General features: G+C 41.0%; 1 protein-coding gene across 4 annotated transcripts in view; it reads right to left on the bottom strand.

Annotated features, from left to right (window-relative positions):
- LOC100334314 (kelch-like protein 29) overlaps positions 1–17140 on the bottom strand; it is a 376785-nt gene that overhangs the window by 6895 nt on the left and 352750 nt on the right. For all 4 annotated transcript variants that reach the window (XM_087289939.1, XM_087289941.1, XM_087289940.1 and 1 more), the window contains one exon: positions 1447–1591. In XM_087289939.1, the coding sequence (XP_087146065.1) occupies positions 1447–1591 (145 nt within the window). The remainder of the gene's footprint in view (positions 1–1446; positions 1592–17140) is intronic.

Raw genomic sequence — 17140 nt, 5'->3', positions numbered from 1 at the left:
ATATATATATATATATATATATATATATATATACATACATACATACATACATACATACATACATACATACATACATACATACACACACAAATATACATATGCATATATATATATATATATATATATATATATATATATATATATATATATATATATGTATATATGTATGTATGTATGTATGTATGTATGTGTGTATATTTATATATATATATATATATATATATATATATATATATATATATATGTATATATATATGTATGAGCAATATCAGACAAGTTGGCACATTTTATATTGTGTTTATACAACAGTTTAAGGGGCATATTGTGTATATAAAACCTAAATCAAACATGGAGAGTCTCAAAAAAAAACCTTTTGTTTACTTGTTTACTACTTTAGATCTGTAGTGTCTGGTTTTTGCTGGCTGTATGTGGGCGGAGTGATACACAAATGGTAAAGAGGCTGTACGGGTGCTGATATTACTTAAATATATCACGGCTATCAGCCAATAAGATTCTAGAACCACACAGAACTGTATATGTATATATATATATATATATATATATATATATATATATATATATATATATATATATATATATATATATATATATATATATATATATATATATATATATATATATATATTTCAGTGGGGTTAGAAAAATAATTTGACCAAGTAAAGTTTAGATCAGATACGCAGCCGGCCGAATATCAATATAACAGCATTTTTTATGACACTGTATAACAAAGATAAATATTTTTACAGTACTGTGACGGTTGGGGTTTGGGTAAGTGTAAAAAATACAATTTATTGGGCAATTTAATAGATAGAAATAGTAAAGGTGTCTTTATTTAAGAATGTTTCTGAAAAAAATTAAACCAACAAAAAATAAGTAAACAAAATATTTTTTTTTGTAGGTGTACCTGAATGCATCTATTAGCAATGAATTTAAAGGTACATTTCATTCCATTTCATTTCTGTCATCATTTACTCATTTAAACACAAAATGAGATATTTTGAAGAATGTTGGAAGCCTGTAACCACTGACTTTCATAGTGGAAATAAGGTCAAATGAGGAAAATGTGTAAAAAATGTGTAGGAAAAAAATACAATGAAAGTCAATGGTAACAGGATTGCTCCGTTTTCCAAATATCTTCTTTAGTGTTGAATGACGACAGTATTTTCAATTTTAGGTTAACAGTCTCTTTAAACTTTCCTCACCCTTTCCTTTTTATAATTTAAGAATCAGTTGAAAAGATGACTAGCATAGATGTACCTGTAAATAGGGCTTATATTCTGCAGTAAACCTGTATTCAGAGAACCATGAATGCACAAATCCGCCTTTGGCACCCTTGACTTGTCTAGCCTCTGACAGCAGTGAGATCTCTCCATCATGATTTCTCTATGGACAGGTGTGTATTTGCGGTTGACTTGCTGTCCTCACCTGCAGAACTGTCTGGAGTGGTTCATGTTGGGTCCTGCTTTGATGTTTCCCTTCTCGGGGTCGTAGATGGTGGTGGCTCTGGCATACGCTCCTCCCAGGATGAAGATATAACCATTCAGAGTCACAGCCGGGGCATATTTGTTATCTGTATAATGAGAAAATGAAACAAAAACAAGTCACCGTTAGCCCATGAGGGAATGCATCGTAAGGTCAGGACTAGGGGTCTTGTTGTGCTTTTTCCTTCACTTGCTTAAGTGTAAAATGTTGCTGTGTTTGATTATGGAAAAGATTGTGAACATCACAAAAATCTTAGTACTGTAGAGTTTTTATTAACCCAGGCTCATTTTGATTACGTACCCCTACATACATTTCTGGAGAGCGCCAAATATGTCCCAGGATATATATATATATATATATATATATATATATATATATATATATATATATATATATATATATATATATATGTATATATGTATATATATATATATATATATATATATATATATATATATATATATATATATATATATACATACATACATACATACATACATACATACATACATACATACATACATACACACACACACACACACACACACACACACACACACACACACACACACACATATATATATATATATATATATATATATATATATATATATATATATATATATATATATATATATATATATATTGCAAATCCACCAGAGGCCATTGTGTGAGCGTTGTTAGATCTTAAATTTCTCTCATAAGTGCCGTAAATCCACCAGAGGTTGCTGTCGACTGACTGATTTACTGACCGACCAACTGATTCCCTAAACACCACCTTCCCTAAACCCAACCGATAGTGTTTTTTAAAAGCACTGATTGACCAGCACCCACCCACTTCTCTAAACCCAACCAATAGTATTTTCAAAAGCAATCCAGACAAAGAAAAGCCCTCAGAGCAGCATGATTTTACCACGTTTTCAATTGTGTGAGCGTTGTTAGATCTCAAATTTCTCTCATAAGTGCTGTAAATCCACCAGAGGTTGCTGTCGACTGACTGATTTACTGACCGACCAACTGATTCCCTAAACACCACCTTCCCTAAACCCAACCGATAGTGTTTTCAAAAGCACTGATTGACCAGCACCCACCCACTTCTCTAAACCCAACCAATAGTATTTTCAAAAGCAATCCAGACAAAGAAAAGCCCTCAGAGCAGCATGATTTTACCACGTTTTCAAATTTTACCACGTTATTTACTTGTTGGTTATATTTTTTTACTTTTGTTTTTGTTTTAACTGCTTTCTGGAACCATTCTCATCGGACTTCAACAGAGTTGTCACAGTCAACTCAGCGTCTTAAATTCTCTGACGTACATGGTTAGCCACTGGATCAAATGGTAACAGTAGATAATCCTGCATACAGCTGGTCAGCTGGTAAGTGCAAAACAGCATCATACCGTCCCCTAACGCTTGTTTTAAGGACAAAATGCAGCCATACGCAGGGCTGACCCGTGGAATAGGCAGTATAGGCAAATGCTAAGGGAGCTGTACATCAGGTGCGCACCAGAAATGGGAGAAGAAAAAAAAGTGCAACTTTCACTATTCCTAAAACTAGTTGGTACTATGACTTATAAAATAATACGCCCACATTAATTTAACTGCAAAGTGCAAAGCCTACTAAGTAGCCTACTAAGTAGCAGCAGTAGTAGTAATAAATTCTACATAAATTCTACATTCGAATAATTAGACTTTACCTGTGAAGAAGATTTTATTCTCTCTGTATGAAGTATTTTCTAAGAGTAAAGCAGTTAATTTTCTCTTCTCAAAATGTATGTAGTGTTTGCAGCAAACATGTCAGCCTGTGTTAAAAATACAGTGATACGTCTGTGTAAGATGAGTATGCCTGCACAGAAGCAACACTAGGAGAAGGCTGAATGACTGATTGTGTAGATCTAACATATATGTTAAATACTTGTATGAAGCTATATGTATCAGAAGTTAGAATGAGTAACATATTATCAAGTTATTATCCTATCATAACAATGTATGTAAACACTTAGTTCCTTTGCATAAGTTGCATCTATACTTTGCTGACATAGACCTGTAACATCTCTGTTGACATGAGCTAGTGGGCTGAGAGCCAAGAATAGCAGGACCCCTTAGACTAGAAAACCTATTCAAAAATGGTCAAGAGTTAAAAAGAGACACAAAGGGGTGTGTCAAAATAACCTGTATAAATATTGTAAAAAACACAGAGACTTTAGAAGGAGCAGGAGAGACTTTAGAAAGTGTCCAGGAAAGACTTCAGAATGCTCTGGGGTCTGCTCTGCTCTTTCTCGGCTTATTATGGAGAATAAAGTCTATTTTCTGATATTCAAAACCTCTGGTCTGATCATTTCTAATTGATAAGAAGTCGAATTCACGACACCTTTTTTTGATTTTTTTGATTTGATCAACAAGCTCAACGTCAAAAAGCACCAAACTGTCTGGTGCGCAGGGGAGGCAAAAAAGAAAAGAAGAGGAAGAAAAAAACGCGACAAAGACAGAGGTAATGTTACAATAAAGATTAAAGATTATTTTGCAGTATCCAAGCGATGATTGATAACACCATTAACCATTAGCATGACACATACCTGTCAACCTTCCTGTTTTTGCCCGATATCATGTTTAATTTTCCCATATTTTCCCCGTATGTATCTCAAAAGTAATAGAATTGCAAGAGCTGGTCTAGATATTTAGCTATGCTTTCGCTTTATTTTGGCTTGAAAGCACGTTAAAATTAATATAAAAATCTGCAATCATCTCTGCAACCTTTGAATTCAGTGTATGCATGCTGAATGACGGACAGGGTCTGTATGGGCCCGTTACAACTGAGTGGTAGGGTACGGTACGGTTTGGTACGCTTTTATGGCCATTTTCACTGTCAAAAGGCATACCGAACCAAACCGTACCGTACCACTTTTTCGCCACCCTTTCGAAAGAGTTCACACAGAGTAGCATTCCAGGAATTTACTGGTAATGCTACAACTTCTCTTTTTAGAAAATTGGCAGAAAAAGAATTACCGGTATTTTACCAGTATAAGGGCCTGTTCACACATTATCCCTTTCCGGAAAATTGGCAGAACATATTTACCGGTATTTTACATGTATAAGGGCCTGTTTACACATGATCCCTTGTTGGAAAATTGGTAGAACATATTTACCGGTATTTTACCAGTATAAGGGCCTGTTCACACATAATCCCTTTTTGGAAAATTGGCAGAACAAATTCACCGGTATTTTACCAATATAAGAGCCTGTTCACACATAATCTCTTTTCGGAAAATTGACAGAACATATTTACTGGTATTTTACTGGTACAAGGGCCTGTTCACACATAATCTCTTTTTGGAAAAATTGCCAGAACATATTTACTGGTATTTTACTGGTACAAGGGCCTGTTCACACATAATCTCTTTTTGGAAAAATTGACAGAACATATTTACTGGTATTTTACTGGTACAAGGGCCTGTTCACACATAATCTCTTTTCGGAAAATTGACAGAACATATTTACTGGTATTTTACTGGTACAAGGGCCTGTTCACACATAATCCCTTTTCGGAAAATTGACAGAACATATTTACCGACATTTTACCAGTATAAGAGCCAGTTCACACATAATCTCTTTTTGGAAAACTGGCAAAACAAATTTACCGACATTTTACCAGTATAAGGGCCTGTTCACACATGATCCCTTTCCGGAAAGTTGGCAAAACAAATTTACTGGTATTTTACCAGTATAAGGGCCTGTTCAAACATGATCTCATTTTGGAAAATTGGCAAAACAAATTTACCGGCATTTCACTAGTATAAGGGCCTGTTTACACCAGATTCCTTTTTGGAAAATTGGTAGAACATATTTACCCATATTTTACCCGTATTAGGGCCTGTTCACACGTGATCCCTTTTTGGAAAATTGACAGAACATATTTACTGGTATTTTACCGGGATAAGGGCCTGTTCACACATGATCCCTTTTTGGAAAATTGGCAGAACAAATTTATCAGTATTTTACTGGTACAAGGGCATGTTCACACATGATTCCTTTATGGAAAATTGGCAGAACATATTTACAGGTATTTTACCAGTATAAGAGCCAGTTCACACATAATTTTTTTTTGGAAAACTGGCAGAACATATTTACCGGTATAAGGGCCTGTTCACACATGATACCTTTCCGGAAAATTTACCATAATCCTGGATGAGGCCATATCCTATGCAGATGATGTTGTGGTCAAGGAGGAGTGGAGAGCGTGAGACTGATTCCTGAAAGACAGACGAGTGTCCGCATTGATCCCGTGGGCCAGCTAGAAATGGTCGTGCCCAACTGAACCTGGTTTCTCTCAAGGTTTTTTCCTTCACTTTTATCAATTGTTGAAGTTTGTTCCTCGCCACTGTCGCCACTGGTTTTGGAATTTGTTGAGCCGCACATCGATGGATTTGCTTTTCAGTGTTTGGACTTTCAGCAGTGAATATTAAACCACACTAAACTAAACTAAACAAAACTTCACCTCTGAAAACTGGACTGACACAGTTTCAATTTACTAGAATTTCTATATTAAGCTGCTTTGACACAATCTACATTGTAAAAGTCCTACATAAATAAAGATGAATTTAATTTAATTGAACTGTTTAAACCAAAATGGGCTTTCATATGAAGCAGCTATGATATTTTGATAAAAGATGACTTTCGGAATCATTCACAATAGAACAGAATAAAGTAAATAAGGTCAATTGATTTCAGTTTGCTTCTGTTAAATCTCTTGTTTGAGAAATGAAACACCTCAAATCATCTCACAAACAAGGCCCATTTTACAGCACAGATGTAAACAACAAGTATCTCTCGCGGGCTTATCATGTTTCATTCATTTAGAAAGGCAGTCAACAGCTTATTAATTTCAACAATATAGGAGTATAACAGAGACAGCTGAGGTCATTCTGTCAACTGCCCAAATGTAAATCAATAGGCCTGTTCCAGCACATTATGTTGGCACGGACGTCGTTAACTTCTTTGATTTGAGTAATCAAGCTAGAGAAAACACATAAATAATTGATGAGTGGCAAATAATTGAATTGAATTCACAGTCAAGGCGGCAGCTGTGACTTCAAGCTCAGCCGCTGAAGAGAGACGGCAGAACATTGAGCTAATTAAATCTTAAGCCTTTCAGATTCGGATTGAGACCTCATGGGAAGGACAGACATTACTGATAATGTACAAAAAAAAAAAAAAAAAAAGAAAGAAACTGAGAAAGAGGAGGGAAGGTTAACGAGTAACGAAAATAGTAATAGACCCATTTGCACAGGGTATTACTGAACACTAAAACTATCAATTCTATCTATGCTGAGCAGTGGCTGTAAGTACAAGATAAATATGAGGAGATTAGCAGAGTTTCTAGATAAATCTTACAAAAGCCTTTAAAGAACTGGGTCACATTTCACCTTTTGGGTCCCATTTACACTAATCAGCCCCCTAGTTTTTTTTTAGTTTTTTTTTTTTGTGTGTAATTTTTCGCGATAAAAACGACAAATTTTGTGGCGGTAATTCGCAGACATTTGAAAAAAAATAAATAAATACATATATATATATATATATATATATATATATATATATATATATATATATATATATTATATCACAGTTGAAACCGTCTCGGGTTACGTATGTAACCATAGTTCCCCGAGAGGGAACGAGACACTGCGTCTAACCAGAACGCTAGGGGAACACCTCTTTTATACGCGTCTTGAAGCACATGTGAAATCAATCTAATGTAATTAAGCAGGTGTCGTCAGACCAGAGAGTATAAAAGCCTGTACTGAGCATTCAGTATCAACTTCGAATTTGCTTGAAAGAAGTAACAGGCAGAAGAGAGTATGGCGGAATACGCAGTGTCTCGTTCCCTCTCGGGGAACTATGGTTACATACGTAACCCGAGACGTTCCCCTTCTAGGGAACTTCAACACTGCGTCTAACCAGAACGCTAGGGGAACGCAATACCCACTAGGCCAGACTCACTGCTGACTGTGAACGCACACTACGCAGTGAGAATAGAGGACCCTGGTGAGGGGTCTACATCGAGTTGATAGTGACGCACAAATGTATGTGGAGTCGACCATCCTGCCGCCAAACAAATGTCAGAAAGGGCTGAGCCCGAAATAGAAGCTTTGGAGGCCCCGACAGCCCTTGTGGAGTGGGCCTTAACAAATTTAGGTGCAGGGCGTCCAGCAGCCTGATAGGTAAATGAGATAGTCTCAACTATCCAATTACTTATTGTCTGCTTATTTGCCGGACTCCCCCTTTTTGAGGGTCCGAAGCAGACCAGTAACTGTTCACTCTTTCTCCAGTTGATAACCCGGTTAACATATGTATTCAGAGCTCTAACTGGGCAGAGTAAGTTTAACTTCTCTTGGTCCGACGACTAAAATGGGGGCGGGTTAAAGGCCTGTAGCACAGCAGGTCTCGCCACATGAGTGGGCACCTTAGGCACGTACCCCGGTCTGGGATAAAGAAAGGCTTTGGACATGCCTGGAGCAAACTCCAGAAATGAAGGTGCAACCGACAAAGCCTGGAGGTCACCAACCCTTTTTAAGGAAGAAATAGCTAATAAGAAAGCTGTTTTTAGTGTCAGAAACTTATCTGACGCCTCCTGCAGTGGCTCAAATGGGGGAACAGAGATGCCCTCGAGCACCAATGTTAAATCCCATGTCGGTACCCTGTGTGTGCTGACAGGCCTTAGCCTTATGGCTCCATGAAGGAAGCGACGAATTAGCGGATCCTGTCCTAGTGACTCATCATCTAGGGGAGAACGGTAGGCCGCTATAGCTGACACGTACACTCTCAGAGTGGATGCAGCTAACCCAGCAGACAGGCGATCTTGGAGAAATTCCAGCACTGAGGCTACCTGGCAGCTGACTGGGTTCAGCTGGTGTTCTCTGCACCAAGCTGAAAAGAGAGCCCATTTTAGGGCATAAAGCTTCCTTGTGGAGGGAGCCCTGGAGCTTAGAATGGTCTGAGCAACCTCGGTTGACAGTCCATACTCTATGAGGTGGGCCCCCTCAGAGGCCACACCCACAGTTTCCACAGGTCGGGTAGGGGATGAAGTATCATTCCTCCCCCCTGGGACAGAAGGTCCCTGCTGATGGGGATCTCCCACGAGAGACCCGCCAGCAGGGCTATGAGGTCCGAAAACCAAATCCTGGTAGGCCAAACCGGGGCTACCAGCAGTAACCGTACTCAGTCTTGACGGACCCTCTCCAGGACTCCTGGGAGCAGAGCGATCAGGGGAAAAGCATACAGACGTAGCCTCGGCTATGTCTGAACCATGGCAACCAGTCACGGAGGGGCTGGATGCGAGAGAGAAACCCATAGTACGCAATGCGTGGTCTCTTGGGAAGCAAACAGGTCTACCTGTGCTTTCCCTAATCTTTCCCAAATGGACTCCACCACCTCGGGGTGAAGAAGTTTCCATTCCCTGGATCTCACCCCCTGCCTCGACAGGAGATCTGCTCCCATGTTCAGATGGCCCGGGACATACATTGCCCTGATGGACAGGATTTTGTTCTGGGCCCACAGGAGGATCCGATGTGCTAGTTTGCATAGCATTCGAGACTTCAGACCCCCCTGCTGGTTGATGTAAGCGACCACCAATGTGTTGTTCGTGCAGACTAAAACATGATGGCCCCTTAGATCTGGGAGAAAGTGTTTTAAGGCCAGAAACACGGCCATCATCTCCAGGCAGTTTATGTGCCAGTAACGATAATGTTCTCCCCATCGTCCCGCTGCGGGAAGCCCCCTCAGGGTTGCTCCCCAGCCCGTTAGAGAAGCATCTGTCATAAGCATGACGCGATGACAGACAGCCCCCAACACTAGGCCCTGGGACAGATACTAGGGCATTTTCCACATACTTAAGGCTCGAAGGCAGCGCCGCGAGACCTTGATCATGCGGATCAAGCCCGTTGCTCCCTAGCCCGTCAGAGAAGCATTTGTCATAGGCATGACGCGATGACAGACAGCCCCCAACACTGGGCTCTGGGACAGGAACCAGGGTATTTTCCACATACTTAAGGCTCGAAGGCAGTGCCGCGAGACCTTGATCATGCGGAAAGGATTCCCCTTGAGGGAAAACCCCCTGGATTTGAGCCACCACTGCAGGGGTCTCATGTACAGCAGACCGAACGGAATCAAGCTGGCTGCTGCTGCCATGAGACCCAACAACCTCTGAAAGTGTTTCACAGTGATGAACTGGCCTAGTTTGACTCTGTGTACGGTTGACTGAATCGATTCGATTCATGGCGGGGACAGACGTGCTCGCATCGTCATGGAGTCCCATAGCACACCTAAAGAAATGGTCGTCCTGGCTGGAACAAGCACACTTCTTGCGGTGTTTAACCGAAACCCCAACCTTCTGATATGGGTGAGAACGACATCTCGATGCCGAACTGCCATATCTTGAGTCTGAGCTAGAATTAGCCAATCGTCTATGTAGTTTAGGATACGTATCCCCTGCATACGAAGTGGAGCTAGTGCCGCTTCGACTATTTTGGTAAAGGTTCGAGGTGACAGAGCTAGGCCGAATGGAAGAACCCGATACTGGAACGCTTCGCCCCCGCAAGCGAACCTCAGGTATTTCCTGTGTTGGGGAAGGATGGAAATATGGAAGTATGCGTCTTTCAGGTCTATCGTCACAAACCAGTCCTCGGACTGAATTTGTGACACCACGTTTTTGATGGTTAACATCCTGAACCTGAGGGCCTCGACGGACCGATTTAGATTTCTCAGATCTAATATGGGACGCAATCCCCCATCCTTTTTGGGAACTATAAAATACCGGCTGTAAAACCCTGACTCTTTGTCGAGTGGGAGAACACGCTCTATTGCGCCTTTTATTAATAAGGCCAGTACTTCCTGTTCCATAACCAGAGCCTGTTCTGGCTTCACTATGGTGGGTGCAATACCGTTGAAGCGAGGTGGGCGTGCACAAAACTGTATTTTGTAGCCGTGTTCTACTGTGAACAGGACCCACTGGGACACCATCGGCAGGTGTTTCCACGCTGCCAAAAAATGTGCTAGGGGTACCAGCCTCTCGAGACTGGCCTCTGGTTGTTCTTTGACCCCCCTGCAGAGGGGGTGGGGCCCCCAATGCCCTCAGACACTGAGGAACGCCCACCCCGGGAGACACAGGGCCCCCCACCAGCATACGGGGTGAGGTGGTCTCTCCCTTTCTCCGCGGACCCTGGTTCAGTGAGAGCGCTGAATGGTGCTCTCGGCGTCCAGGGGGGCCCTGGAAAGCCTGACTCCCAACACGTCAGGACTTTGTTTTATCCTTTGAACTTCATGATATGAGGAGCTGGTTGACGGCTGGCCCTGACTTTTTGATCTTGGGGGGAGAAAGTCCCCGAGGGAGCTAGAGCGTTTTTTAACTCTGTCGAGGGATTCGGCGACGCGATCAACGGCGTCACCGAAGAGCCCTGAGCTCGATATTGGAGCGTCCATAAGAATAGCTCTATCGGTTTCTGACACTTCTGCTTGTGTCAGCCAGAGGTGCCGCTCAGTAGCCACCAGGGTAGCCATAGATCGCCCCAAACTAGAGGCTGCCTCTTTAGTAGCTCTTAAAGCTAGATCTGACGCCCGAAGAGCTTCTCGAAGCTGTTCGGGTGTTGCTCCCCCACCATCTAGGCACTCTTTAATTAGGTCAGCCTGATATGCCTGCAGCACTGACATGGTGTGCAGGCATCCAACAGACTGACCAGCCGTCATATATGCTTTACTGACTAGACCCGATGTTAATCTTAATGGTCTCGACAACAAAGGAGGGACCCTTGCAGATTTTAGATCTGAACGACGATGACACGCTAAGTCCTCTTCTATCATTGGCATTACTGTACATGCCTTTTCCCCTAGCCCACGAACTGCTGAATAAATAGCTGTTTTTGGTGTTATTAACCATGCTGAATACGGATTTTTCCATGATTTAGAAACCGCATCATGTAGCTCCGGACAAAAGGGGAGGTCCCTTAGTGGAGGATCTACTCTGCTGGGTAATTCTCTCTCATCCAGCATTCCTGTCAGACGCAGCTGCTGCTGCTCACGTGCTGGCTGCCAATCTATTACATCGAACCGGTCAGCAGCACGTGAAATCACCTCCACTAACTCCTCATATTCCACTGACTGGGGCGGCAGATTCCCCGACCCTCTTTTTATTTGTTGCTGCGGCGCCTCGGTTTCCTCGGAAACGGAGGACGCCGCCCTCCCACGAGGCGCAGAAGAAACCGCAGAGCGTGCTTCTGACGCTCCCGAAGGAGGATTAGATCTCATGGATCCAGAGAGAGAAAGGACAGAGTCCGTCTCCATCTCATCCGCCAGATCTAGCTGCGAACCCCACGACCGAAGTCGACGCTCAGCCTCAGCACGAGCGGGACCCGAACCGCGAGGAGCGTGCGCCACGGGAGCTTTATTAAAGAACTCTCTCCGACTGCGCAGCTCTTTACGGGAGAGAACGTCACAGTGTCCACAGTCAGCATTCTCAAATGCTACCAGGGCATGCTCTTCTCCCAAACACTCTAAACACAAATCATGTGAGTCACCAGCCGTAATAAAGCGAGGGCATGGAGGCACACAACGTTTAAAGTTTTTCTCTGCCATACCAAAATAAAAAAGTAAGTTGTCAGTTTTTTTGTATTTAGTGTATGCAAATCAGTAATGAAAAGATCACAGAAAGAGGGTGTATTTTCACGTGCGTGCTTCTTGAAAGCAAAGAAGTTGATACTGAATGCTCAGTACAGGCTTTTATACTCTCTGGTCTGACGACACCTGCTTAATTACATTAGATTGATTTCACATGTGCTTCAAGACGCGTATAAAAGAGGTGTTCCCCTAGCGTTCTGGTTAGACGCAGTGTTGAAGTTCCCTAGAAGGGGAACAGAAGTTTACTTACACTAAAAAAGGAAAATAGCCATTTTTTAAAACAATGTCTGATGATAAATCATATTAAACATTTACTATTTTAGGTCCGTTAGGATTACCCAAATGATTTACATTTGTTAAATGCAAAATAATGAGAGAAGTTTTTTTTTTTTTTTTTTTTTTTAGAAATTTTTATGAATTTCCAGACAGTTCAAAGTATTCATACATTTCCCTGGTATTTGTTTAGCTTTGCTTTAAACTGTATAACTTTGGTCAAATGTTGTGGAAATCCTTCCACAAGCTTCTCACAATAGTTTGCAGGAATTCTGGCCCATTCCTCCTGACATTGGTGTTACTGAGATTTGTAGGCTGTCTTGCTCGCACATGCTTTTTCAGCTCTGCCCACACATTTTCTATGGGATTGTAATCAGGGCTTTGTGATGGCCACTCCAAAACATTCTCTCTGTTGTCCTTAAAGCACATTTGAACTAATTTGGCAGTATGCTTAGGGTCATGGTCTGTTTGGAAGACCCATTTGTGGCCAAGATTTAATTTCCTGGCTGATGTCTTGAGATGTTGCTTCAGTATTTCTACATAATGTTCTTTCTACATGATGCCATATGCTGTGAAGTGGACCAGTCCCTCCTGCAGCAAAACAGCCCCACAACATGATGCTGCCGCCCCTATACTTCACAGTTGGATTGGTGTTCCTAGGCTTGTAAGCTTTCCCCTTTGTCCTCCAAATGCAACACTGGTCAATATGGCCAAACAGTTCAATCTTAGCTCCATCAGATGACAGGAAATGTCTCCAAAAAATATTCCTTTCCCCAGAGTAATTTAGCAAATTGTAATCTGGCTTTTTTTTTTTTTTTTTTTTGATGATTCTGGCTTGTTGATTTTCCCATGTTGACCCAAAAGGAAGCAGTTTGAGGTTTTCTATAAATACTATTCTACAGTTGTGCCTCCAATTTACTCAAATGTTGTCAATTAGCCAATCAGAACCTTCCAAAACCTTGACACCATCACCTGAGCTTTTTCAGAGGCATAATAATCTTATTGTATGTAGGCTGGGTGGCCGAAGGTTAATATACCAAGGCGGCCTACCCAAGTAAAGTCTATGTGTGGAAAGCACTGTAAATACATTTATATCATTTACTTTAAAGGGCCATGAAACCCTCTCGTTTCAGCAGGGTGTTTTCAAACCTCTACTTTGAAAAAAGCCAGAAAAGTGGGCGTGTCCAGCTCTGTTTAGGGGGGAGTGTCGGAGGAAGAAAAGAGGCATGGTGTGGGAGTGTCTATTTGACCACGTGCTGAGTTTCAGAGTCAAAACACACACACAGGAGAGAAAGTGACTGTGCTTACATGGACATTTATAATCAAATTATTTGCCAAATTATTAAATGGTGGACTTTAACTGCAGTTTGGCTCTTTCATTCAGGCAATTAATTTGTGCACTTTGAGGAACTGCTCAAAGCGTGTATTTTTCATGCAATGTTTGATACCGCACGCCGAAAGAGAGATCACTGTAACTTAGATGAACTCAGCAGGTAATCCGCGTGTGTTTTTACGGTCACAAAATGCGGTGAAAATCCTCCACGACAGTAATATTTTGGTTGTGGTGCTAACATGTTTACTCGGTGCAATAGTTAGTTTGATACGAACAAACTGAATAAACAAAGAGCACTGGTCGCTCACTTTCCAAATTTGTAGAGACAGGACAATCACCAGCAACTAGAGCTGCGTCTTTATTAAGAGGAAAAAGCAGTGAATACGGATCTCCATTTGCAGAAGATAAAAGCTCTTGGGTTAACAATGTTCCGACATGTAAGTTATTGTTGTCGCGCGTCGCGTACACTGTAATCCACACGCGAGTCCAGCTGCGCTCTCACAGAGTGAAAATGAAAACAAAACTTCACTTCGGGAAATTAGGAAAGCAACACTGCATGCTTGTTTTGCCAACACAATGTGGCATCTCTGCCGTGACGCCGTCTACACTGTAACATTAATGAATATTTATGAAGTTGCACAACAGAGCACGCTGATTGGTTTGAACCAAGTCTTACTCATGCATTAATGCAGCACACTCGGAGACGTAATACAGTACTCTTCGGTACAGTCGCCCATTCTACATGCTGGAATACACACTAAGATCTCATGACCGTGACGCAGCTTCAAAAATTTGTTTCAAACCGGAAGTATGAATTTGCTTGAAATAACGCAAAAACAACCAATTTACACTTTTAGGTGAGATATATGTGACCTAATAGTGTTTTTAGCAGTGTGGGACACATATACGACTGTCAACAGCTCAGAAAATGTGTTTTGGTGTTTCGTAATCATTCCTATTGCAAAGTGAAGAAACTTTAAACCAGGGGTCCGTTCTTCGTACGTGGATTACTCAGTTAGCTGGATTTGGATATTGACGATTTGACACGATCCAGGATCGTTTTGTTCTTCAAAGCTGATCCGAGAGTTGTTGTCATAGCAACAGTTCTGCTAGGTCAAACCTGATCGGGAGCAGGTTCAATTCATATAAACAGGATTAGATCGGCTCAGTTTAAGCAAAGATAATACAGAAAGTATGTTCCGAATTCTGATATTTTCTTACAGAAGTAGTTATATACACTTGGGAAAATGATACATATTTTTAACCATATATATAAAGTTATAGTCATTAATAAAATAAATTAAGTTATACATATTAATAAAACTTTTGCAATCTGCACCCTCGAAATGAAAGTACAAAGACTGCCACCTGCTGGTGCAAAGAGAAAACTTATTGATATGAACTTTTTAGATCGCTTTAGTACAAATTGTGTATAATAGAAATGCAGAATATGTGACTTTTTTTTTAAAGCAATAACACATTAATGCAGTCATAAACATGTTTTGATAGTTAATATGCCGGTGATTTGATGCTTCACAAAAGTTGCAGACGTCTTCACCAATATCAAAATGCTTTTGTAAACAACCAGTTATTCTTTACAACGATTAAAAAATGGCTACTATAATAAAGAAAATCTTTTCTAAATGTAGAACTAAATACACTGATGTGCATTGAAATACATGATGAATACTCTTGACACATGAAAGTGTAAAGCCTGCAGCTCACAACAAATGTGGAAGGTTATTGCGTGTCATATTTAACAAGCCGTTTACTGCTAATTTGATGGAATTTTTCTCACATGGATAATTGAATATTAATCAGATGATGTCATTACGCTGCTGTCCCGTCAGCCAATCGCTGCATTGCTGATCATGATTTCGAGGATCGATAGATCTGTCCTTCATAACACACGCAGCGATCTCAGATCAGTTTATCCAGACATTCTAATCTGATTCGCGAACTTGTTTGAAGAACCAAATTAGCGAGAGATCAGTTATCAAGATTAAAAGATCCAGGATCTGCCAAATCATCTTAGATCATTTAAGCGAGGTACGAAGAACGGACCCCAGCACAACAACAAATGTTTCTAATGACAGTCACCTGCTGCACCTTTAATCGGGACAACATGAAGTAATTGTGTGGAAGCCTGCCTTTCTTACAGTGTCGAAAAAAAATCTTTGATACACTCAACTAACTTTCTAAAGTAGTAAAAGTCTGTGTTTGTCATTCAATTCTCCGGCTGACAGTACGTGTGTAATGATGATATAGAGCACCTCCTATCATACACATGTGTGTTGAGTCTTGTCTGTGTTCTCCTGCTGGGCTCTGAAGTGTCAGTCTGCCGTCTTCAATGATGTGGCACAACTGCTAAACCGTGCTCTTGAAGGAATATCCACACAAACAGCGGCTCCTTTTACACTTAAAGTTTCACACTTCCAGAAACCGTGGCCAAAACAACAAAGACCTTCATCTCCCAGATGCGTTTCACGGCCACAGGCGGCGCTTCTCCGCGGCTGCTATATTTATATGTTAAACAACGACCACAATACAGTGGAGCGCGAGCGTGTCCCGCAGCGTTTTCTGGCCTGTCAAACACAATAAGTGTGCCAGCGGGAGAAGGTGTTGTCGTTCACAGATGGCGGCGGTGACAATACTGTTCCCTGCCGATAAGACAGACAGAGATGAAGAACTGCAGCGGGAACATTAGGCAGTCGCTGACTGTCGACTGAGAGACCAAACTCTCACTCAAATCAGCTTCTTCACAGCAGATCTTACCATTTCCTGCTGTTTAATGAGAAATACTGGACCACTCACACTATAAACGTATCTTCTTTAGGGGCCGTTCACACAGAGCACGTTTCTCCATTGCAATATGCTACTTTTCCATTGATTTTCTATGTAAAAGTGAGCTTGATGGACGTGTGTGAGCAATCGTGATTGTGTCTTGCACTGCATTTTTTAAAGGTGTTGTGTCAAGTTACAAGAATATTCTGTTGTTTTTTTTACTTGTCTGCCAGTTTCCATGTCGGTGCGCCTCACGTGGACGATTGTAATACCAAGGTAGCTCGGGGGCATGGTCACATTAAAAACAATTAGATCATAGTGTTGGTTTCAAACTGATTACTTTATTAAACAATATTTGTGTTTAACATGGCTGCATTTAAAAGCTTTCTATAGATATTTGTCTCATGTCTGTGTGTTTATTTTTCGTGGAGTTTCAGTGCATTTTAGTGGCGTGTTTCTAAAAATAGTTCGCAGAGACGAAAGAAAGAACGCACACAACGTTTATTTTCCTTATTTTGTAGTTATTGCGAGTGTGCACAAAAAAGTAGACACCTCACAGATTCAAATGGTGTATAACACTTAC

The sequence above is a fragment of the Danio rerio genome, chromosome 17, assembly GCF_052040795.2.
Source record: "Danio rerio strain M-AB ecotype USA chromosome 17, GRCz13ab, whole genome shotgun sequence".
Lineage (NCBI taxonomy): Eukaryota > Metazoa > Chordata > Actinopteri > Cypriniformes > Danionidae > Danio > Danio rerio.
The sequence above is the reverse complement of the archived record's forward strand: the minus strand, read 5'-3'. Positions and strand labels throughout refer to the sequence as shown.